The 26,770-nt window shown below is 39.9% G+C and overlaps 1 protein-coding gene across 7 annotated transcripts in view; it reads right to left on the reverse strand.

Annotated features, from left to right (window-relative positions):
- The window catches only part of SGCD (sarcoglycan delta), a 946,774-nt gene that overhangs the window by 354,078 nt on the left and 565,926 nt on the right, over window positions 1-26,770 (reverse strand). For all 7 annotated transcript variants that reach the window (XM_019839908.3, XM_045036411.1, XM_045036400.1 and 4 more), the window contains one exon: window positions 11,673-11,861. In XM_019839908.3, coding sequence (XP_019695467.1) covers window positions 11,673-11,861 — 189 coding nt within the window. The remainder of the gene's footprint in view (window positions 1-11,672; window positions 11,862-26,770) is intronic.

Consider the following 26,770-nt stretch of genomic DNA (forward strand, 5'->3'; position numbering starts at 1 on the left):
TAACTCATTCTTTAACAATGAACGGAGCAGGGTGCATGGGTGGCTCAGTAGGTTAAGCATCCAACTTCAGCTCTGGTCATGATCTTGCAGTTTGTGAGTTTGAGTCCCACGTTGAGCTCTGTGCTGACAGCTCAGAGCCTGGAGCCTGCTTCGGATTCTGTGTCTCCTGCTCTCTCTGCCCCTCTCCCATTTGTGCTCTCTCTCAAAAATAAATGAACATTAAAATTTTTAAAATAATAAACACAGAGCATTTACTATTAGAAAATCAAGTTTTATGAGATGCTAAAGAGGCCTCAGTTTAACAAAGTTGATTGATAATTAAAACCTGGTCAAAATGTGTAATTTTATGTTTATAAGCATTCCAACCAAAAGGTTTCTCCATGAAATAGAAGGGCTATGCTCCTACCAAGAAATTTCTTTCTAGTGTAACTCCGTATTTATCAAAGCACCAAGTGGTTATTTACATGTGACTTAGTGAAGGCAAAAAAGTAACTCACAAAAGCAACCAAAAATGATTCTTATACCACAAGAACCAGTTATGGAGTTACTATGACTCCCTAAAATATTCACGAATACAGGGGTGCCTGGGTGTCTCAATGGGTCGAGCTCCTGGCTCTTTATTTTGGCTTGGGTCATGATCCCAGTGCTGTGGGACAGACCCATGTGTTTGGCTCCACCTGCTTAGGAGTCTCTCTCTCTCTCCCTCTCCCCCTCTCCCTCACTCACGTGCTCTCTCTCTCTAATATATATCTATATCTATATATAGAGTTATATCGATCTATATAGATGTATAGATACATAGATATTTATGAGGATAAAACTGCTTGAGTAGTCAATGGCTGAACCAGTACCGAAGTAGTTTTAAAATGCCATTCCTTATCACTTGTAGCTACACACTAACCATCACTGCCATTAAACATTATACAACTAAATACATTACTAGCTAATGACACGTCTACTTTTTTTTGACAGCAAACATCACCAGACAAAGTGAAAAGCCAAGACTCTGAAGTCAGACACACCTGGATCCACAGGCTGCCCCTGCTACTCACTAGCTGATGAAGTCAGCAGGTTAAGCAAGCTGTCTACGCTTTTGCTGCATCATATATAAAGGAGAGATAAGAGGACCTCCTCAAAGGGTCAGTGTGAAGAATAAGAGATAACAGAGTAGGCACTTCTCACTGCTCAATACAAGCTATGGTGTTTGCACGGTTATTGTCAGTTGTTGTGTATGCTGTTATGACAAACTACTTTCCAAGGATGGCCACAACACAATCTGTACTGGTTTCCTGTGACTGTCATAACAAATTACCATAAAACCGATGGCTTAACACATTGAAAAAAATACTACCTCACAGTTCTAGAAGCTAGAAGTCTGACACCAAGGTGTCAGCAGGGCTGCCCTTCCACTGGACGCCTAGAGGAGAATTCATTCTTTGACTTTTTCATCTTCCAGAGGCTATTGACGTCCCACATGGGGGCATGATTCCAATCTCTGCCTCTGTGGTCGTACTGCCTGCTCCTCTTCTGTGTCAAATCTTCCTCTGCCTGCCTCTTATAAGGATATGTGTCACTGGATTTAGGGCCCAACTACGTAATACAGGATGATCCCCTCATATTAAGATCTTTAATTGAGGTAAAGTCAAATATGGTAACATGTACAGGTTCCAGGGATTAAGCCAAGGGCATATCATCTGGGGGCCACCATTCAACCCACTACAATCTCTCGTCCGACATTCTTTTCTAGAACCTTGCAACTCCCCCATGGAGAGGTACCATCCATGTGCCCTCCCCTTGAATCTAAACAGGATTTTGTGCCTGCCTTCACCAATAGACTAAATCGAAAGTGATGCTACCCAACATCTGAGTCTAGGTCCTAACAGCAATACACACTCCCATCTTGTGTAAGTAAAACACACATTCTGGAACCCAGCTGCTACATGGATTAAAAGCCCAAATTAGCCAATATGGTGGGCCGTGTACAGATTTTCTGGCTTGCTGAGGTCCAAGTTCACAGATGTGGCCACACAGGAAGTAAATATGCCTCTAGATGATTCCAGCTATAGCTCTTCAGCCAAGCCCAGACTTTGAGTCCTCCCAACTCAGACGCCAGATATCAGGGAGCGGAGAGAATCCATTCCCCTTGACCCCCATTCAAATTGGAGATTGCGGAACAAAATTAATTCCTGCTATTACATTAAGCCATTGGGTTCGGGAGTGGTTTGTTGGGTAGCAAAAGATAATGAGACCAATTAAATAATCCAGTAAATCCATTCATTAAATAATTGAATGAATGAAAATTTAAAAAAATTTAAAGGCCCATGAGATATACTCCCTGACACTTAGTATCTTGGATTTTTATCTAAATATAGTGTGAGCGCGTGCACACACACACACACACACACACACACTTCTAAAGGAAAAAAAATGGTTAAATCTCTGTCATTCTGAGTCAAAGAGTGGGAGGAAGCAGTCATTATGGAAACTGTCTGGGGCACCTGAGTGGCTCAGTCGGTTAAGCCTCCAACTTCAGCTCAGGTCATGATCTTGAGAGGTTCATGGGTTTGAGCCCCACATCGGACTCTGTGCTGATAGCTCAGAGCCTGGAGCCTGCTTCAGATTCCGTGTCTCCCTCTCTCTCTCAACTTGTGTGTGCGTGCTCTCTCTCGCTCTCTCTCTCTCTCTCTCTCTCCCTCTCTCTCAAAAATAAATAAACATTAAAAAAATTTTTAAAAATATATAGAAACTATCTAAGGTCTGGAGGGAGGACCTTGTATTTCATCTGGTCCGAACTGCATATTTTACAGATTGAGACAATAAGGCTCAGAAATGGTCCAGAGCCTCCCCTCTCAACAGAGATTTTTGTCCAACAAAGAGCCACCCTGATCTTCAAAACAAGATGGAAAATCTATCATAGTCTTACTACCTTCCCAGTTAGGAGTACTGAAAGGAGGAGAGGGGACTGAGAGTGGGGGGGGGGGGTGGAAAAGGAACAAGGATGTTTTAACCAGTTATTTGGAGCCATTCGCTCATCAGGTTATGAGACACTTTCTTCTCTTTCTGTTGAATTGAGTTTTATTTGTTCGCTTTTTTTCTACCCTACTCCCATGGCTCCAGGTCCTAAACATTGTCTAGGACACAGAAATAAAAAGCAAAAATTACTGTACAGAGAGAAATAAAAAACATTTTTGTTCAAAGATCGGACCTATCCAAAAGGCAGGTTAGTAGATTCTAGACCTGTTTTATAAGAAAGAACTTTCTGCAATGATGGCAATGTCTTCTATCTGCTCTGTTGATGAGAGTAGCTACTAGCCCGTGTAGCTGTTGCATATTTGTGATGTGGCCCGTGTGACCAAGGAACTGAATTTTTTTTTTAACGTTTATTTATTTTTGAGACAGAGAGAGACAGAGCATGAACGGGGGAGGGTCAGAGAGAGGGAGACACAGAATCTGAAACAGGCTCCAGGCTCTGAGCTATCAGCACAGAGCCCGACGCGGGGCTTGAACTCACGGACCGCAAGATCATGACCTGAGCTGAAGTCAGCCGCTTAACCGACTAAGCCACCCAGGCGCCCCACAAGGAACTGAATTTTTAATGCTATTTAATTTTAATTCCATATCAGACAGTACAGTTGTAGACAAAGCATTTACAAAACTACTCTGAGCTCAGAGTACCCTAATAATTCTCAGGCAACTCAAGTGCCCTGAAACCTCCTCGTAGTTACCATGTTTTCTTCTTCAGTCTGAATAGCCCCTGCCTATGGTGAAAGAGTCCTTCAATCAAGTTCTCTGTAGTAACATACTCCCTTGAGGTTCAAAACTTCCCTCTTATGATTGCTTAGTGCCTCAGTGATAGTGAGTAGTGCTCTAAGATCTGGCCATAACTTCCGATTTTGAGAGTAACTCAGAGTTCTGAGTAACAGAACGGTAACAGCCACACGACCTATAAGATCTGAAACTCCATGTGTGAGCAGCTACGCGTGATGTATGAAGACAAAAATATTTCCAGGGCGATTGCGGACATTCTCAGTTTTTCTCAATTCCAGAATCATTCACAACAAATTCTGAGTATATGAAAATAGTAGTAAGTGGCAAAGGTCATGGGTATTATCCTAGGCTAACATTACATAGTCCTTCGTTTGTAATTAGAGCTCAAGTTTCTCAGTCTGACCTCTCGAGAGTGTCTACGATTTGCACTGAGAGTGTCTACGATTTGCATTCTTGTGGACGTTTTGAGCATCGGCTTCCACTCTTTTCCTTCCCCACCCCATCTTTTGTCTCCAGGGGCCTGAGCTCTCAAAGCTGGAGCCCTAGTGTCTGAGGTTTCCCAACCAGGCTTAACACACTGCTTCCAAGCTGCCGTCATGGGGGTCTCTGCTTTCAACATGACTCAGAAGTCCTTAGCCATCGTGTTACAGTCAACTTAAGAAGTTTCTCAGTACCTTCTAGCTTTAGCTGACTCCTTTATTGATACTCTCTTAAAATATTTGTAATTTTTAGAACACATGTTAGTGTTTAGAACATGTTTTAGAACATGTTATGTTCTAAACATGTTATGTTTAGAACATAAATTTGTAACAAGCTTGGCTTATAGCATTTTGCAGCAGTCACAATGACTAAAATCATCCTAGAAGATTTTCATTCTTATAAAGGTACAAAACACAGCAGGCTTCAAAGCAAATAGGACATTATGGAGCCACATCCCAGGACTGATAGAACAGGTGACTTTTGTCTTTTGTTTTTCTGCTTCACAGTTTTCATGCTGCCTTAAAAAAAAATAACATTTTGGCAACTTTCAGGCCGATGAATTTGAGCTAATGGATAAAAAGTGACCACAGGAGTCAAAGCACTGAGAGTCAGAAGCATGATGTTTTCAATATAGAAACTGAAGTGGATGCTACTCACACACACGGTATATTCACTAACAGCATTAAACGAAAAGTCTAACTGAAGCCAATAATATCATTTTCTTTCATTTGCTGAGCAAATCTGTATATTAACTAGGATGACATCTCCTGCTTCAGTTCTGTTTCACACTCCATTATTACCCTTCTCTTCTCATGTAATTAAAATGTAGCAGGTAGCTGATACACAGGAGGGAGTGTCTGTATTAAAAATACCTTTTCATAATCAAATTCGAGTACTCATCTCATTTATGATCTGTCTACCTTAATAAATGAACTAATAGTTCATTTTAAAAGCCATATAAAGCTCTATTAACCCATCTTTACACATTTTAATTTAAAGTGACAGGCTAGTCATGATTTTTTCCCATTCATTTATTCAATAAACATTTTAAAGACTATGTGCTAAGCATGGTGCTTAAACTTGTGGGCTCAAATATGAATAGTTTAAGGTTCCCGTCTTCTGGAGCTCGTGGCCTAGTAGGAGGGAGGGACAGGAAAATAAATAAGTAGAGGACTGCATGTCCCCCCCCACCCCCCACTGCTTGACAGCAGGGAAAGCACAACACAAAAGAAAGAGTCATCAGCTTAATAGGGGAAGATTCCAGAGAATAAAGGAGAAGAAAGAGAAAAGCTTAAAAGAGGCAATGTTTACAGAAGATCCAAGGTAGATAGGCTTTTTGAGTGTATTTCCGACCTAATGGGAGGGAATCCTGGCCAGGCTGCTGAAAGAGCTGAACTCTGAGAACTGCTTGACTTTGTGCTGCCAGGACACAGCTGATGGGGCATCTTACTGAGTCTCTAGGCATGCAAACACGTCACAATGTGATGTGCAGCATCTGCTGGGCCAATGCACTTCCCTCTCTGGGATTCCACCTGGATAACAAGAGACTGGGGCAGGTACAGGCGGGAGCTGGAGGAAGGGCCATTTTAAAGGAAAGGACAAGGGCAGATGTGTGCTTAAGTTGCAAAGAAGCAGAAAACGCGATGGCACAACCAAGGCAGAAGGAATCTGGCCTGCAAATAGCAACGAATGTCTCAGGGCAAGATGGATGTCATGTGACCCTGTAAAGCCAGAGGGTGGACATCCCCAGAGCAGGCTTGGTTCCTGACAGCACTCTAGGTCTCTCTGCTGTGAGGTGCTCCCATCTACCCATGAGATTCCTCTCTCCTCCCCCGAGCATGTGTGTCCCCACTCCCCTCTACTTGAGTTAGTTTGACTAGGTCGCAGTTCCTTGAGCTTTCTCCAAACAGATGATATGTCGGCGCTCTGAGTTAAGGAACACACTGGCCGTTCTCTCTGGCTTTTACTGTTTTACAATGTGTCCAATTTACAAGTATTAGAATGCCTTCCTCTGACCCTCAGTGGATCTTTATCTTACTTTGGGGTAAATAAATCATGTTTTAGACATTGCACTGAACAAATTCAATTTGTCTTCATGAAAAATAGCACTTGGAAAATGGACAGTGTAGTGTCCTGATTAAGAGTATGGGCTCGAGAGCCTGACTCCCTGTGACCCAACCCCAGCTTCATGGCTTACTGACAGCATGACCTTGGGGCAAGTTACCATACTTCTTGGACTCTCTGCTCCCCCACCTGTAAAACAGGGGAAAAGTGGTGCCAAACTCATAGGGTGTTTATGAAGATTATATGGGAAAAATATTAAGTTCTGAGCTTCTATTAAACAGACATTTCATTTCTTATATAACCATGTACAAAATGGTTTGACTTTTATCATTTTAATGAAGGAAAAGAGAAATATAAGTTAAGGTATCTATTAAACAAGGTATAGAAAACTATAATTTACTGAGGACCTACCATGTGACCTGCACTGACCAGGTACTGGACATCCAGTATCTTGTGCATGTATCAGCACAAAGGCAATTTAAATTTGACAAGCACATACTGAAAGCTGACTGGGTACTGGAACCGGGTTGAGGTTACAAGGATAAATAGAACATAATCCCTGCTCCTGAGAAGTTCCCTGGCATGGTTAGGGCAATGCAGCTGGGTCAGGCAACCTCACTCTCCACTTTGGTTCCATCATCTGCAAAATGAGGAGGTCTGATGAGGTGACTCCTAAGCTTTTATTTTGTCTAACAATGAATGATTTCATACTCAATTGTGCTAAGAGATCAGGCCATCTATTCATAATTCCCAAACCTTTTAAATTTTATCACTTACTAACCACTTCTGCTAAATGATATTTTAGATGATCAATACTGAGTATTTTGGGAGGTCTTCAGAGCCACATTATATGGACTGGGTTGTTAGAATGTACTGGCAGTAGCAGCAGTCTTCTACAGAATGAGATCACACATGGTCAAGGCAAAATCCAAAAGACAAAACCATAGCATTCTAACAGAAAGATACCTATGGTCTTATAGATACCTACTTCAATGCATTCATTTCTATACTGAGTCTTAGGGGAGGGGGGGAAGTGATGTAGTTCATTGCCGGCTAGGCATCTAGTTCCCTGACATTCATGTTAAGATTTTTTTATTATTATTTTTTATTATTATTATCTAAGTAGGCTCCATGCCCAACATGGAGTCCTAAGTGGGGCCCAAACTCACAACCCTGAGATCAAGACTTGAGCTGAGATCAAAAGTTCAATGCTTGACTGAGCCACCCAGGTGCTCTCCTACTTTTTAAAGTAATCATCTCTTCACCCAACGTGGGGCTTGAACTCACAACCATGAGATCAAGAGTCCCCTGCTCCACCAACTGAGCCAGCCAGGATCCCCCTCATGCTAGAACTTTTTGTGTTGCCCCACATTGGCTAACAGACCAGGTTCCAGAGGCAGACTGCTTGGATTCACATCTTTAGTCTGCTGCCTTAGAGCTGTGTGATCACAGATCAAGCTACCACCTTGTGAAGTTGGTACCCTATTATCATCTACTCACAGAAGGGTTAAGTTAGGTAATACTTACAAATTACAACAGTACAGTGCCTGGCACAAAATAAGCCTTCAAAAAGTTATGATGTTGATGGTGATAGCAACTGCTACCATAACTTAACATGTGCCAAGCTCCATTCTAAATAGCTTGGACTCATCACCTCATGTATTATTCACAAGAATCCTATGAAGAGGTAGGTGCTCTTACTCCCAGGAAACTGCAGCACAGAAGGTCGAGGAACCTGACAAAGTAAGAAACAGAAGCCAGATCTGTATCTAGAGCATCTCTCTCCAGAGTGTGTGAGCCCTTAACCACTCCACTATGATGTAGGGTCTCTCACGACTTTCTGTTGCCAATATCAAGTCTTTCTGTGGGTCAGAGGCTGCCATAAATGCTTAACACAAATGAACTCACTGAGTCTCCATGTCAACCTATGACACAGAAATCATTATTAAGTTTATATTAAATGTTTACATGAATACAACAAGGGGATAAATCAGAAGTTGAGACAGTGGAGGGAGAGGGTCATAAGAGACAGTGCCAAGGGAAAGAAGATGAGGACTGAACATTCACAACTATCAGGAAACTACTTGGCACAGCAAACACCAATGGCTATCTCAGATGGGAGGGACGTTTGTGGTTCAGATGAGAGAGGGTGGGCAACAAAGATAGTGCCCATTTTGCCAGCTTTAGAGTTTTGTTGAAGAGCCAGATCACTAGCGCAATTAGAAGGAGGAGGTTCATGAGAGACTCTTAAAAACTGAGAATAAACTGAGGATTGATGGGGGATGGGAGGGAGGGGAGGGCGGGTGATGAGCATTGAGGAGGGCACCTGTTGGGATGAGCACTGGGTGTTGTATGGAAACCAATTTGACAATAAATCTCATATTGAAAAAAAAAGAAGGAGGAGGTTCAGTGTAGTGGAAAGGGTTGGGCTTTGAATGCAAACACTAGCTCTTTTACATCTTAGCTGTGTGTCTTCCAACATGTCACTTAACTTCTCTGAGTATTTTTTTTATTAAAATGGAGGTAATACCTAATTTATAGTTGTTGTGAGAATTAAATGAGATATATATTTTAAGGGCCAAGCACAGTGACTAACAGAATGAACTAAAAGAATAAATGTGTAGTAAATAGTAGTTCCCTTGGGCAGCACAGTGTGCGATGAACTAGGATAGTTTGACTTATGGGTCACAGTATTGGTAAGCCATACACTCTTCCATGGAGGGGAAAACTGAGAATACAAGTGTAACCTTGTCCACCTGCCTTATAACGAACATCAGAATATTCTGCTAAGAGCTTAGGAGAGCAAAACCACTTGTCTTCTGATTTACATCTGGGATCAAGAAAACTTGGTTAGATGTTTGTCCAGATTGCTCTAACGAAAGGGTTCTTGCAGCGTATATCCTTGGGGATGGCACAGAAGTCTGACTACAGAGTAAAATTCTGGATATCCAACCTTGGATAAATTGCCAAATCCCAGAAATACCTTCATATGCCATCATTCTCTTGGTTCATTCTTACTCAGAAGGTTTGATTACACTGTCAACTTTCCCAAATTGCAAATTATTGAACATTTTAGATGTACAAAATAATCACTCTTTTCTGTTGATGATATTTTAAAATCCATGCATAAAATGCTTGACTCTTATCCCACTGATTCCCTTTTCTCTTTCACCCCACATTCTCCAATATAAAATTGGTTAATACCTTACTCTTTCTCACGATCTTCACTGTCAGTAAATTACTATTTGTGGAATAGAATGATAATTCTAAAAGAATAGGTTTTATACTGTGATTGATGGAAAAATATGCTTTTAACTTGCAGGGAAAGATCAATTTTCTGACACTTCAGCTCTATTTGCTCAAATGCATTACTATTATAAAGCACCAATTATGGCTAATAATGGCATTATTCTCAACTCAGTAAGTACTTGGTTTGGTAAAGCTTTAAGAACTCTCAACTTTGGCAATCAATTTAGTTAACTACAGGAAATAGCCTATTTCAAATAGATTATTACCTTACTGTCATATTGCTCCCCAAGCTCACATACAATCAAAGTGAATTGTCACTCAATATACATTTACATATACCTTTCCCTATTAAGCTTGCCAAATAAAACACACTCCAGAAGCCATATGTGTATGATGCCAGTTTTAAAGATTTGAGTTCATATTCTCCACCACATTCACCCCAAAATCTTTCAGGTTCTATAAATTAACTTCATAAGAGATTAGGTAAAAAAAAACACAGAAATAGGGGGTTAGGGGGTACATGAGTTGCAGCTAGGTTCCAATGGCAAAGTAATCAATTCTATCTTGCTCTTTGGACCCCCCACCATCCAACTATCTCACCAGCCAGAACCTGAGAATGTTTCAGCATATCTTCCAACCCCTTGTCTCCTACATCCAACCAGTAGTTGAGGTATTTATTCAACACCAGCTTTTAAATGTCTTTTTCATCTTTATTCTCCATTCTACTGCCCTAGCCTCAGTCTTATTTAACACTGCAAAACAAAAGTTTCTCCACTTTGTAAGTTCATGAATTACAAAATAAAAACATCACAGAACATGCACATCAACAAATGGCAATTGTGGTCACTTGGACTTAGGACCAAAGGGACCCTGGATACCTCTTAGAACCATAATCTCTAAAAAGATTCAGCACTCAGTCTTCTCAAAGGGAGTCTGTCTGGGAAGTACAGGCAAAAATTCTTATCTTGGGTAATGAGTGTAATAAGAAACAGAGAAATGGAGTTACAGGAGGATCCAGGGTTTTCCCAGGCAGCTATAGGAGCATCAGGCAGATGGAGCAAAGTAGCCCAAACAGAAGATACTTCCCCCGGAAAGGCAGGGAAGCATGCCTCTGCACTGTGTGTTAAGGATAAAAATAAACTTTATAATCCAGAAAAGGCGAAAATCCACTATCTTACTTGGGATTTTCACATGAAAATCTTACTGGTAACTTACTGTAATATGGTCAAATTGCTCTATACAATAGGATTTATTTTTATGGCCAATCTAATTATTTACCTTTGACATCACAAGAAAGGAAAGTAATCTCAAGGCAGCAGATTACTATCCACTATGCTTTCACTAAAAGTGAAAGTACTTACAATGCCAGAATCTCTAGGAAATCTAAAGGGGAAAAAACCCCACAGAATGACTCCAGAAATCGTATTTCCAGGATTTTCTTTTCATTTGAACTTCAACAAGTAAATGTTCAATGTGTATAGTACCCTTAAGTACCTATAGCAAGGATTTCTTCAAAGAAGCATAAACACAATTTTTACTACAAAAAATGAAACATGGCTCTGCTCTCATTTCCATCCTGCTCTGGCAATGGCAAAGAGAATTGCCCTTCTAAAAATCAAGGAGAATCTCAATTAAACATAGTAATGAGCTACCTGGCATATACAGACCGTTAAAACTCTTAAATAATTCACAAAGCCTCATTTTACTCAGATATTTCTACCCTCCACTTCACAAAATCTTTCACAATCACTACTAAAATTTGGGAAAACTTAGTACTTTGAATTTTTCCCGTATTTCTTCCTGTATTATTTACTCAGAGGGCTTAGAAACTACAGGATACACAGACACGGTTATCAAAATGAAGGGAAACCATATGAGAGACTGTAAAGGAGGGAAATGCCTCCAAATTGAATTACCAGCCTTTGGGAACTAGAGATGAGATAGAGGTGGATCCCCAAAAGTAATGTGAACAGAAATACTTTTAACCAAATGCCAGGCTACAAGATCTTTTGAATCCTACTACCACTACTTTTCCACATTCCTTTTTCTTTGTCCACACGTTCCCTTCCCTTCCCCCAAGAAGGGCTGAAGAAACATGTGTTTTTACTTACAATTGTGAAGTTCATGACTTTGAGAATCCAGATGGTCATGGCCAAGTTCACCAGTATTAAAATCATCAGGAGTAGGACAAAGAAATACAGGCATCTTTTCCGCCAGCCATAAATGCCCACCTTGTATACTTGTGGCCCCTCAGAGCTGGGCATGGAGCTCCGGTGGTGTGTGTACTGTTCCTGAGGCATCTGAAATAGACAAGGCAAGAGAGACGCACTCACGTTAAACTGCTGAGAGGAAGAAAAAAAAAAAAAAAAAAGAAAAAAAATCAACTGATGAAGAGATATGGCTGGCTGCCGTCTGTACGTTTCCATCCTCCTGACAACTCCAAAAGTCAGTTTCCCCTGGACAAAAGTATCTCCTCTGGACACTGTGTTAGTCCCCTCATTTTACACAGTCATCTCGCATGATGTATATACCGAGACATCCACAGGTGCACATACCCTGGGAGGAAGAGACCCTTAGGAAGCCATTTTCCAAATGATTCTTAGAATTCCAACCTCTTTGTGAGGGAGATGCTCAACCGCCTACCAAAGTCCTGAGGGCAAAATTTAGAATTTGTCTGAGAAAATAAATGAACCCCAACAGTTCATCGCGGTGGTATAATAAATGCTATTCAACTAATTTATTTGGTGTGTGTGGGGGGGTGCTAAATGATCTCAAATGCAGTCATTCTGTACTGTCAAAAAGTCGGGGAAAAGTAACAATTTTTATCTTCTCCCTATTTCAGAGTTCAAAGTGATGCTGATGGGCATAGATTAAGCCCCACCGGACTCAGAAATCTTCAAATGGTAGCTGGTGCTTAAATGCCTCCCTGAACAGTAACCTCATTACATGATGAATTAGTCCTTAGGAGTTACAGGATTCCAATTGTGATCAATCAATTCACTTATTTAATAAACATTAAAGAGGCTCAAAGTCAAGGAAGGTGTGAAAATGCCTTCCAGGAGCTTGCAGGTTAATGGGAGGAAAGAACTCATTAAGTAGTGATTACAGCACAGTGAGATAAGTTAGAAAAATATTTGTCAAAGTTAAGTAATATATTAATCCTCCTTAAAGTAAGGAAGCTTTCCTTAAACCCTGCTGTTGACACGAAAGATCTTTCTCCTACCACTACTGCTTAAGTATCAACACAAATCTAAGTAAACTTATTTCAATAAAATTCTGAAACCAAAACTGAATTTAAAATTAAATACGAACAAATCAACCAATGTGTGTCAATCAAAATAGACAATAACTGACTTCTACAAAGGTTGATGATTTCCTAAAACTAAGTGACATAATGTGGTACCAAGGACTTTAGCACAGCATCTTCTCAGTCTATCATCCCTATTCTGCCATGAGCCATGCGACAAAATGCCCCCTACTGTTTTTCTCTATTCAAATACTTGCACAACCTTTCTTTTGGGATTTTTTACTTCATTTGCCCTTCACGTAAGCATACTCCATTCCCTAAGAATAAAGCTTGCCTCTTTTTATTTTCATCTTGGTCAAGATCAATGAAATGTGTTGTGTGCAGTACTAAAGTGACCATGGTGACAAACAAAACGTGGGCTCTGAAATCACATCATTGGTTATTAATTTATCTTCCAGATGGGCTGGAATATGATTACTTTATAGTTTTTAGATAATCATTAAAATGTACACATAAAATCTAAAAATCCCCTTGAGAACTCAAGTCCTTTAAACATCACTGGTATTCTGAAAAGCCTAGTGAATTCTTATTTATGATCAACGGAAATGCTCAATGAAGTCCTACATGGCATCTGTCTTGTTTTGGACACTATCCTAGCACCAAAATCAGGTCCTAATATAAATATTTATTTAAATATATGTGTATGGAATGAATGAGTGAAAAAACAAATACATAAATGACAAATGAATGATTTCCCATCTAATATGAAATCCTCTGCCATCTGGGAGTGTATAGAAGCTTAAGTCCAACACCACAGGAAAATTAATTTTTAGTATCCCTGCACATTTTCAATAAGCTTCCAAAGCGCTGGGTTCCCAACCAAGCAGTGAAATTTACGCTACAAGAGGATCTCCATTTCATAACTCAGCTCCTTATAATTCTATAGATCAGGGCTGTATTGTAACAACATAGAAATGCAACAAAGTCATTTCTCGCTAACTTTTTTACACACCAAGATTCCTTAGAAGGAGAAAGAATGTTTTATAAGTTTGAAGGAAATTACGCCTTTATTTCCTATTAAAACATATTCTATAAATTAAAGAAATGATCACATAATTGTAAAATTGTATCTGCAAGGTCCTTTAACTCCAATGAACTAATTTTATGAATGAGCTGATTCAAGCCTAGAGTTGACCAACTTGTGCAGGAATACAGGGCTTATAGCAGGGCAAGGACAAGAATAACTGTACTGGACTCTAGTAGGTATGATGAACAATGAGAAATAAGAGTACAGAAGCTAGATATATTGCCACCACACCAGCTGCTTTTTCTTTGACATTTGCCACAACCAATGTGGGAATTACGTAATTTAGCTATAAAGTGGAAACATGTTCAATAAATATTTAGAAGACTCTAGAGATACGGATATCACACTTGTGACTTTTTTTTTCATACAAAGATTGTTATACCTTGACGAAATGCAGTGACTGTCTCTATTAGGGTTTCTCAATCCTGGATACATATCAGATAGCTATGGAGGCTTTAAAAACTCCTATTAAATAATAGGTGTCTATTAAATAATAATCACAAAGGTAGGACTCAGGCATCAGCATTTTTAAAGTGTCCCATGTAATTTGGTATAGACAAGGTTGCATACCACTTGTCCAGAATAATCCTCCCTCAGCCTTGACTATGCATCAGGCTCAAAAACAAACTTTTAACAAATACAAGTTCTGAGCTCTATGATGGAGTTATAATTGATAAAAAAAAAATAAAATAAAATTAATTAATTAAAAAAACTCCCTAGGCTGTTCCAAGCATTTGGGACTACTTCTCTAAAAACTGGCCTTCAATATATTTTTTAATAGTATGACCACTGCAAGAGAAAAAGATTGCAACAAATTCTAGAATATGCAACAGCAAAAAAGCAGAGCTTCTCTGAGGGCTTGGCAGGACTCTTGCGCTCCTAGGGACCACTGATATTGACCACCATATTTACTGACTAGCTGAGGACCTCGAAGCCAGGAAGGAGAAGTAGTTCTCTTTCAAGTCACACAACAAATTAAAGGCTGAGTGGGGATCAGAATTCGGACCCCTCGTGAACGATGTAGTGGCCTATTCTGTATGTAATGAGGGCTCTTAAATCTCTACCACACCAACTGCCTACTTAAATAAGCCACGTAAAACAGAATACTCCAGTTTGCAACTCAGATGGTAAGGGAAGAAGGAAAGAACAGGGAAGGGAGTGAGCAATTTTGTGTGAATGGTTACAACAGGAAGCGAAGCCAACCAAACATAAGGAAATGCATACATCTGTTACCAATAATCCTGCCGAGAAAGGGAAAATTTAGATAGGCTGAGTACACTAATTTTTCTAGTCAAAAACTGAAACATGTTGAGATGATAAAAATATAAAAGGAAAGATAGTCTCCAATCTGTGTTTCTTCTTGATCCTCCCCAGTAGAAATCCTTCCAGGGAATCAAGTTTCAAGTCCTCTCTTGTCCAGGTTCCTTTCATGACTCTGGGAGGCACCCTAGTAATACATTAATAGCACCATACAATTTTTGTCAAATGGGCTAAAGTTAAGATGTTTTAATTACAACTAGTTAAGACTGTGTATTTTTCAAATTCCCTTTATGTTGGGTGGCTTTGGAGGATTTACATTAAGTTTGGAGGTCCAATTAACAGGAAGGTGAATTGGGGGTTCATATAGTTTGGGTACAGTAATAAGTATTTACGTCATTTGCAGACACTTCCTTGTAGAGGGTACATTATTTCTAGTCCTCCTCATGTAGCAATGTCTTCCAGAAATTCTTCTTTCACCCTTGGTGCCAACTCACCGAGTATGGTGTCATGAAGGTAAAGAACCCAAGTACACCTTGTGATGTAAACGTATCCTGTGATGGCCAGCACCAGAAATATCTGGGTAGTAAAGAGCCAGATGCCAGCTGGACTTTTTTTTTCAATCATTAGATATGTAAAATTTCAAGTGAGATCCAATTCTCACTGACACTTAGTCAAAACAGAAATTCTCTCTTGACAAGAATATATCCAATTCAGCATATAAAATTATAGGTGCTCCATATAGTTTTTATTTTTTATGGGAATCATGGAAAATAGAATGAACCAGAATTCTTACGTTTGCAGGTTATGTGCACTGTGTGTTTATATTCTGTTTGTAAAGTTGCATGCTTTACACATCACCATCAGCAGTAATAAAATCTCAGTTCTGTTGAAATTGCCATAGGAAGCAACGATCTTTCTATTGTCTATACAAGAAAGTGATAGTGCTAAACAGCTGTCATATGAAGAGGCAATCTACGGCTATGCAACCAAAAAGTATGGAAAAAGTATGTCAGTTAATTATTAACAATATCATTTTTCTGGATTTTATGATAGGTCTTTTAAAAATTAATGATTTCTTTTCTCACCCTAAACATATTCATGTTTTTAATTTGTTTGTATTTATAATTTTTTTAGTTTATTTTTCCCATTAAAACATCCCCCCAAATTATTTAGGCTTCAGGCCTCACAAAACCTGGATCCTCCCCTAGCCCCTGCCATAAAGGACCCTAGGCATACGGCAAGCCCTCAGTGGGACACCACTGTGGGACATCACTGCTTAGCTGAACACACTGCAAGGTACTGTTATTGGTCTTCCATTAGGAGTGACTTTTGGACTTCGCAGTGGATAAGAACCACTCCAGGGTAATTGATTAAATGCACATTCCCAGGTGCATTTATGCCCTAATTCCGTAGGGCATCTCAGGAACCTGTGTTTATTAACAAGCACCAAATGATTTTGATAGATGTGGCTCAGAGACCATGCTTTAAGAACATGAATTTAGATCTAACATAGAGATACATCCCTGGCCCAGTCATTGGCTCACCCATTTTCCTCCCATGTCTATATAGAGTATATATAAATATACATATATAAATATGGCAGAGTAAAAAATATATATATAATATATGTGTATGTATATATGTGTGTGTGTGTGTGTGTATGTGTGTGTGTGTATAGACAGAGAGAGAGGGAGGGAGAGGGAGAGAGAAAGAGTCATATTTTTTTACTGTGTCATCCTTCACATTTTCACTGCTTTCCTACACTGGTGCTTCCATTTCCACCATCCTCTTTCAGCAGGATACTGAACATTATGCTCTTTACAACCTTTGGTGTCTTGGTTTTTAAACGCGCAGGTATCTTTTCTGCCATGAGAAAGAAATCTCAGCTTACATGCATCTATATCTATTGTACTGCACATGTGAATTTTAAAAAGGGGTCCCTCTATCCCAATACCGTCTTCTTGAGAATCATAAGACTAGGACTTTCCATCAGTCTTTGGGAACCTCTTTAATTGTTACACAACATATTTTACAGTGATATGTGTAATCTCTCTGAATATATCCTAAATGCTTTTAAGTATGTAAAACTTTTAACTCCAGGAGCAACTAAACAACAGTATGTTTATGTGTGTATGTAATTATATAAAATATGTGTGTACATGTGCGTACATGCATACACTTATTCAATGAATAAAAATGAAGCCAAAACAACATAACCAATGCACATCCTCCAGTAACACAAATCTATAAGATCACAAGTAAAAGAAAGTAAATTTACACAATTTGACTCCCTTTCCAAATACACATGTGATTATACTGATGTCAAAAGTAGGCTTAGATCTAAAGCATTATTCTATTCCTTTATGAGCCCATTTTCAGTGTTCATTTGTTTGTAAACAAATCCAGTTGACTTATAGATCATCTATGCCTTGCACACAAAATGCAAGGGAGTTGTATTTCTCATAGAATGAATATAGTGAAACTTACCGTTGTTTTGCCCTTAGATAGGAAGGAACTACAGTCAAGGTAATACCATAATATAATAACCAAATATCATCACGGGTTAATTAAGTAGCTGCTAAATATAATAGATGCTGAGTTTCCAAAAAAGGTCATTTTGGATGCACATATTACTAAAGCATGGTTTTGAAAACTACAGTCTCATGGTCTCACACATTCAAACATTCTTACCTGGGATCACGTAACACTAGAGAATCAAGGCCTGATCCTAATTTGTCAGCCTTCAGGACAGTATCCTTTCACAAGACCTCTTCTTAGGGTGTATAGCCCTATTTGTTTCCCTGTTGCCATTGCAGCCATCACCAATAGCTTAGTGACTTTCTGATAGCCATGAAGCTTTTCTGAATGGACTCACAAATGCCCAACACCAGTCATAGGAGTCACTGGAGGATTTGTACAAATCCCAAGTTTATGGTGAAGTCATTACAAAGACCTTTAAGCCAGGCCAGACTAGCTGGCCCCTGAACCCTGTAGCTATTGCTCCCGAGGAAGCTGAATTATGTGTTCAGCTTAAGGTCACCAACACTAAGCTTCAGAGTGATGAGGCCCACTTCTTTGACAAACCTTTGACATCCTAACACAGAAAGATGATCATACTCAAGTGATCATACATTTCATACATGTTGACTTCCCTTCCTCAATCTAATTGACACCAAATAGCTACTAGCCAATCTCAAACTGCCCCAGTTCTTAGATTTCATCAGTTGCTATAAGGTGGATGGAAGGTCCTGGGGCAGAACCCCATACAGCTGGCATACTTTGTGAGGCTGAGTACATATTCGAATCTAATACTGCTGTAAGTCCTCATTTGTCTGCGCTCAGTGTTTTTATTTCCACAGAGATCTTCTTCAGGAGAAGAACAAATGTTGTCCTTTTCTCTCCCCAAATAAAAGAGATACCTAGAGAATAGTTAGAGCATCTGCATTATCAATCTGCTACGGAGGAATGCATTATGTTTTGAGAGCTGATTTTAAAATAACTAGTAAACTTTCTAAAGACACATATAAGGCCACCAAGTTTCCTGATGATTTTTCTTTTGGGCCTGTAAAATTTTAGACTATGATCTGCTCTACTAACAAGGTAGAGTTGAGAACAAGGAGGTACTGGCATGCATTTCACTCCTGCTTGCCAGACTCTTCTGCCCACTAGGCTTTATAAATATCTTGCTCCATAAGGAAATTTATAGGGATGCCAATGAGTGCAAGTCTGTAAAGTTACGCATAAGAGGGAAGAAACATGGCAGAGCACGGACCTGGCCTTCAAAGGGAATTCCCAATCACAATCTATTTTTTCAGCAAGAAAAAATATTTTGGCCACTAAGTTCCAAGTACCACAGCAGGTCCTAGAGATACGTAGGTCTTCAAATGAAGGAGGAGGATCGTATTTCTGCTTTCTTCAAGCTTGTACTTTCAAGGGAGAGATGGACAATACTCTTGCCAACAGATTAAGCCATTAGATCTAAGTTAGGTGTTAAGAAGGAAATGAAGAGGGTTCCTTAGGAGAGGATGGAGAGTGATCCACTCTGATCATGGAAGGCCATTCTGACAAAGGGACAATTAAAAAGGAGAACACATTTTTCAGCAGAAGACGCAGCAAGCATTCTGGCCATAACAGCCTGTTTAAATTAAGCAGGGTTGGTGGCAAAGCTGGTGTTGAATGAGCTCAGTGGACAGACTAGTTTGCAGACAGAGACTCTGGCCCACCTGGACACCTTGTAAGTTATGAAAAGGAGTAATGACTTAAAATGGCCTAATGAATAACTACCATCGTATTTAGAAATAAGACCAATAAGACAAATCACGGGAGCTAGGGTTTGTTGATAATGATGCTGCATGTTAATATCTCCAGTACATTTACAAGTAAACATGAATCACATCACTGTGTACGAATCTAACCAGTTTATGTAAATAGCAGGACTGCATTCCCCCACAGCTGCATCACAGTATCTAGGGTTTGTGTGAAATCACAGTCATTTTGGATTATCTTGGCATGAAAATAGTTTTCCATTAGCCATGTTAATTTTGAGGTCTCTGATTTCAAACTATCTGCTTTCCAGGGTTGTTTTCCATCAGCCATCCAGATAGCACATTAGTCTTGGTTTGTTAATATTTGGCACAATTTAGACAATTGTAACAAGCTCATCACTTTCGGTTGTGATTTAACAATCAGCACTTTTCTTATAAAAATTCATCTGTAAGAACAAATGCTTGTTTATGTGAAACAGTCTAAGAATGGCATCTTCTGTTTAAACACGTATGTGGATTAATTTAAAAGTTAGGTATTCCACAGTTTAGTTTTCTAAGAATTGGAATATGTAAGTGTTGAACAATTTTTACTGAAAAAAAAACTAGACGAGTGTATGTATTTAAAAAAAGCTTAAGAGTACACATTTAAAACCTTTTTTTGTTGTTGTTCACACTTCCAGTTTCCCTCCACAGAAGTGACTATTACTAGTTTTTTTATCTTTATAGAAATGTTGAATAAATATGCAAGCTTTATTCAATATGTACACACATGTTTAAATTTTCCCTTTTTACACAAAGAATGGCATATTTAAGGCTCTTTATTGTTCTGAATCTAACTTGGTTAGATTCTGAATCCAACTTAATATAGCCAAGGGATAGTCCCATGAAAATATACATAAATTTGTATTTTTTTAAGTTAAACAGTTTGAAATTATATGGATACATGATATTTTACCTAGCCAACATGTTAGTTATGAGCATTGAGGTTGTTTCCAATAATTTTCTGTTACCAAGGCTTATTTTAACAAATAAGTACTTATCAGGGATTCTCATGACATTAGCAGTAAAAAGATGCCCTGTTTCTTGGACCTTCCATTCTAGTGGGGAAAACAATCAACAGATAAACAAACCAAAATGAAATTTTAAACTTATCCTTGAGAAGGCGGCTTAGGAAGAAAAAAAGAAAGAAAGAAAGAAAGAAAGAAAGAAAGAAAGAAAGAAAGAAAGAAAGAAAGAAAGAAAGAAAGAAAGAAAGAAAAAAAGCAGGAGGAAAGGATAATGAGCGGGAGCCTCTTGTCTCAAGGATGCTCAGGAAAAAACTCTATAGTGGAAAGATTTGTGACAAAAGCATCAAGTGAGACAGCAAAGCATGAAGACATCTGGGGGAAGCACTCTGGTCAGAGGAAACAGTATAAGCACATGCAAAGGCACTGAGGTGGGAATTCAATGGGCAAGTTTGAAGGACAGCGTGGCTAGACCAGAGCGAAGAAGAGGGAAAGTGTTTGAGAACCAATTTGGGAGTGCAGGCAGAGGGGTGCACACTGGGTCTTATAAGCCACTGTGAAAATCCTAAGGAGGGTACTGATTATGCTGTTAACTATCTGAGAACCGAGGCATCAGAGGAAGAGGGTCCGATCTTCGCTTCGGGATCTGTAAGGAAGAGAGTACTGCAACAAGAATGCAGATAGAGAAACCGGGCACCTGTGATTACTGCTATTGCTCAGGGGCTGGTGGGGGCAGTAGCCCAGACTGGAGCAGCGGTGAGAGAGAAGTTGGTGAGGTAAGACTGTATTTCAAGCCTTTTTGGAAAGTAGAGCTAACAGCATTCGCTGCTGCCAGAGACACAGGGTGAGGGTAAGAAAAGGAGAGGAGCTGGGGAATGCCAAGGGTCTGGTGTGAGCAGCTGGGTGAAGGATGGTACCATTCGTCATGATGGGGAACACTAGGAGAATAGTGGGCTCGCTGGCAGGTGGTGGATGGAGTGTACAGAGGGGAGAGAGAGAGGTCAAGTTGATTCTGAAATGCATAGAAGAATCCATGGGGGAGGAGTCCCAAAGGCACTTTGAAAGGAGTCTGGAATTCAGGGGAAAGACTGGGCTTAGAGATTAAATATTCAAGTCTCCTGTATATGAATGTTATTTAAAGCCCCAGTAACGTAGCATGCATGTTTCATCTATGTCCAAATGTGCCTCAGAGAAGTCCTGAGAAATTGAATTGCTAGGTCAAGCTGCGTATGTGTGGGGAGTGGGGGTGGGGGGGAGGGGACAGTGTTTCTTATAGATATTACCAAAGTTCTCTTCCAATGTATAATACGCCTTATACTTACATTCAAAAGGTTTTTATTTCTGATCAACTGGAAGATATTTCAGTATAACTGCGACCATTACTTCTCACCATCTCTGAGAGTTAGAAGTATGAAGTGCCAGCTGAGGTAGTTTTAAATGGAAATATATTTTTGAAACACACACACACATATTTGTACTAGGGACCATTAGATACATGAGCTAATACATTCTTGGCAATACCCTGGAAGGTGAATATTATTAAAATCATTTCATAAATTAAGATTCTGAGGTACTACGGAGTGAAGGAAAGTCCTCAAGGACAGCTCTAATTAGTATGCTGGTTAGGGTCTGGACTCAGAGTGAGGCCCAGTGTTCTTTCCACCACATATGGAATGTGGCAAAGACTTGCCTTTCCCTGAATGTAACATGAGGTGTTTAGAATTACCATCCTTGTGTACTTAGTGCCGCATGCGCTTAAAATGGCGTAAGCACGGCCACCGCCTGACAAGTCTGTGTTTTCCTTCAGATCCTCCCAAGCTACTGTTCTGGGCATTTGGAATACATCAGTGAGCTGAAACACAGATGCCTAATCTCATGGCAGTGGTGAGAGGCAGTGAAGGGGGAGACAGATAACAAATATGAAACCAAAGTATATTACACTTGTGTTACAGGGGACAAGTACTAGGGGTAAAGGACTCTCCCTGATCAAAAGACAGGAAAAGGGGGATCAGAAGTATGGGGGTTGGGGGAATCAGAGCAGGTTCGATTCTTAAAAGCATGGGAAGGGTTAAACTCATGGAGAAGGTAATATCTTAAGAGACTTGAAGGAATTTGGAGAGTCACTGAAGCTTTGGCTGTGCATAAAACGTGGACATCATTGTAACGTGGTTCTTGATGCTCCAAAGTGATGACTAAAAGAGAACATGTAAACCGAACACCCTTAAAGAGGAAAGATAATTTCAAACACCTGACCACAATTTTAATCGTATCATTTTCACATGTGCACTTCGCATGCATCTACCCATCAGAGCCTCACCTATGGTCAGATTTTGTTTTTAAAGAATGTGACTTTTTAATGGTTGTGTGAACAGTGAGGGAGGGGCAGAAGAGAGGGAGACAGAGGATCCAAAGCAGGCTCCGCGCTGACAGCATAGAGGCAGATGCAGGGCCTGAACTCACAAACCACAAGATATAACCTGAGCTGAAGTTGGATGCTTAATCTACTGAGCCACCCAGGCGCCCCCATGGCCACCTTTCTTAACAGGAGTGACAGTCCTTTCCAGCAAACCAGCTGTGTCATACAAGACCAATGTTTCTTAAATCCCTGTGATGACTCCAACCAGAATCAGTAATGAGGATCCCAGTTGAGCATCTAGAACTCTTCTGTGACTTGGGGATCAAGCCATGTAATAATAATGAACATGACTCAAATACTTAAGACCAGACAATGAGATGCAAGCTGGAAGGGGACACAAGCAATATAAAGTTGAAATCATTATTTAACAGGAGAAAACCAGGTTCAGGGAGACCAGAGAGTAAGTCAGAAATAAGGCCAAAGTGGGCCAGAGAACCACAGGCTTCCCACAAATCTGGGCTTTGGTCTTTTCAGCTGTTTGACATCACTTTCATCAACCACCACGGGCACACCTTCGGAACAAAACCCAACGGCAAATCACAACAAACCCATTGGTTTGCTAGCCCAAAGAAAGCATGCAAATCTGATGACAAATGCTTGTTTAATGGTTACCATGTGCCAGACACTGTTCTAGATGCTCTACTGAACCTATATAATTCTCACAGTCATGTAATTATGAGGAAGGCGCTATTATTATCCCCACTTTACAGCTGAGGCAACTGAGAAACAGAGAGGTTAAGTCATCGACCCAAACACAGTTGGAGTGTTAAAGCAAGAATTTGAATTTAGATTGTCTGGCTGAAAAACCAATCCTCCTAACTCATGTTAAATGATTCCACACAAAAGTGTCTACTTGGTCAGAACAGCCTGATGACTAAGGAAAAACATGTTTTTGTGACAGTTTGAGCGTGAATTTCTCAACATGGATATGAACTGTAAGACAATTCATCGATACTACAAATACTATGGCAACAGTAGTTGCTGGGGTACATGTTCCTTAAGTACAGGCATCTTTCCCAGGTAATAAGCCATCTTTGATGTGTCTCTGGAACCCATAAACTTTTACAGCATCATGAAAAACAGCTACAACAAATTAGGCGCATCTTTTAATAGTGATTCAATAGTTCCATAAAATTAGAATTGATCCAGTAGATTTTCCCTTGACAATTGTGTTTGGTAATGATCTTTTGCTGTGCTCTCAAATATTTGCAGTGAAATCTGTGGTCTGAAAGGAAATGCTATTTACCTCATTCTTAGTCATGTTATTTGTATGTATGTATGTTTGTATGTATGTAAGGAAGTATTTACATTTTTTTGTTTTAAATCAAGGCGTCCAGAAACAAACACGCTAACAATAATAGTGAAGTTATTACGTACTTGGATAAGTACCTGGCATGCCTCCATATATGTATGTATGTATGTCTATTAAGCTATAATTTACTTCCAGTGAAAAACACAAATATTAAGTATTCAACTCAAGTTTTACAAATCTGTACATCTGTGTAAACAATATCTGATCAAGGCAGGGAATGTTTCCAGAACCCTAGAAAGTTCCCTTATGCCCCTTCCTAATTAATCCCCATCCCTAGAGGCAGTGACTGTTCTGATTCCTAGCACAATAAAAATTTTAATTCCATGTACAATACTATGATGTGATTACTCCAAGGAATATCTGACTTCAAAACCTGTGCACTAGGCATGCTGTCCTACTGCATTTTTGCTCAGTAAATACCTACCCATGACCTACTCAACAGTGCCCTCTAAGAGAGTCAGGTCATAATGCTTTAATTTCTTTCCTATGCATCTAGAATGGTACTTTACGTACCACCCTTAAAAGAACTATAAAAGAAAGGTGATTCAAATCTTTTTTTTTTTTTTTTGAGAGAGAGAGAGAGAGCAAGAGCACCAGAGCAGTGAGGGAGAGGTAGGGGGAGGGAGAGAGAGAGAACATATCTTAAGCAGGTTCCACACCCAGCACAGAGGCCAATCCAAGTCTTGATCTCATGACTGTGAGCTGAAATCAAGAGTCAGACACTTAACCAACTGAGCCACCTAGGTGTCCCTCAAATCATTTTCTATATTCTGAGGTTCAGAAAAGAAACCCTACTGAAAGATTACTATTGAAAACACCTATAGATCAGGAGGGTAGGGTTAGTGAATAAAGTGGACACATAACCCTCTCAAAGTAATGGGAACAACTCAGATCCTACTACCTGCCATGCTGTGGGAGACCAGACTAGTGGCACCCTTCTTTACCTCTTTCTAGATTATCTAGATTTATAGATAATATCTCAGAATGTCTAAATCCTTTGTAATTAGTTAAGAAAAAAACACTTGGTGATCCAAAATGTGCCTTTAGGCCAGCCCTTAGACTGTGATCTGCTGTTCGCATCCTTGGCCTGGCAAATAACAGGTGTAGTTTTGTCTACAACAGAAGTGATGCCACAAGCCTTTGAAGATCAGGGCCAACTTTGGGAGTTAATGTGTGTCATTACGTGGTCATTACTTAAGGATACTAAGAAGCATCCTTAATAGAGAGAAGAACTGGCAACAGGAAAATGGAATGAAATTTAAAGAGAGAGCGAGCGAGCTGGAATGAGTATGGGACAAGAGAGATGATGGCGGACAACCACAGGTAAGAACAGGAAGGAAAGGAACACAGTGTGACTCTGCCTGTCCGCTATTCCTAGGTTCTAAGTAGTCTTCTTTCATGGAACATGCCACTCCCACTACCACAACCCTAACTAGAGTTAGGACAACAGGGTGGTGTCTAATGTTTGCTTGGACGAAGGAGCTAACAGCTGATATTTATTCACTGAGCTCAAGAAGTACAGTTTCCGTGGCTAAATACTTCAACCCCAGCTGGTAACTAACTGCAGGGTTTCCAAGAGTTCAGAAATATGTTATTTAGAATTCAGGGTGCTCATGAGAGAGTCTGATCCTATCACCTCGCAAAGGAAAGTGGGCTGAACAAGGAGGGAGTTTCTAATCCCTGGCAATATAGTTTTTTATCAGGAAACTGGGCTTGTGTTAATAGGTGCCACTGCATTATCAGTTACAAAGAAAAATAAAGCCTTAGCTCCACATTCACCTACACACCCGGAGCTCCGTTAGGACAGCCACCAGCAAAGGTTTTCGAGCAAGCCAATCTCACAGGATTTATACACTTAGTGAACCGTGGTGACACCTTCCTCCCCAAGTCCTACAAACCTCTCTGACAGCAGGCCAGGGGCCACAGATTACAAGGCTTCTTTATATAAAGTGGTTCACACTTGGCAATTGGAATTTGAAATAATAATGAAGACAATCACTTCTTTGTGTGGCAGCAAAGGTGAAAGAGCACAGTGGAATCTGGAGAGAAATTTGGGCAACGCAGAAAAAGTAACTTGGATAACTCAGGGTAAAATATTCTTTCCTCTGCTGATTGTGCCCATACTTCTTTTTATCTTGGTTTGACTATTTCATTCTTTGCCAGTCTGTCTCATGCTGTCTTAGTCAATATTAAATGTGTGTGTGTGTGTGTGTGTGTGTGTGTGTGTGTGTGTGTGTGTGTATCTCCTTCTGCTATAAGATCATCTCACCTCCCACTCTTCCTTCTTACTGTGCCACTTCTCCCATAAAATCACTCTCTCCCCCTTAGGTTAATAGACATTTGGTGTTCTGTTCATGGAATATGCACCTGGCAGATGACTGGAACTGAGTTCAGGGAATCATATTTTTGTCAAGAGGAGTTTAAGTAGAATGTGTTCAAGAAAGGTAAGGAGAATAGCACAGGAAAAGAGGAGGGACATATGAAATAATTCAAGATGCCCATCCTTGGGAAAGGAAGACTTGGACCTTCATAAAGTAATGGGAGAGCTTTAGAATTCCAAAAACGATAGATTATGAGAAACAGAAAACACTCTAGTGGCATCGATCCCATTGTACAGG

This window comes from Felis catus, chromosome A1 (genome assembly GCF_018350175.1).
Source record: "Felis catus isolate Fca126 chromosome A1, F.catus_Fca126_mat1.0, whole genome shotgun sequence".
Taxonomy (NCBI): Eukaryota; Metazoa; Chordata; class Mammalia; order Carnivora; family Felidae; genus Felis; species Felis catus.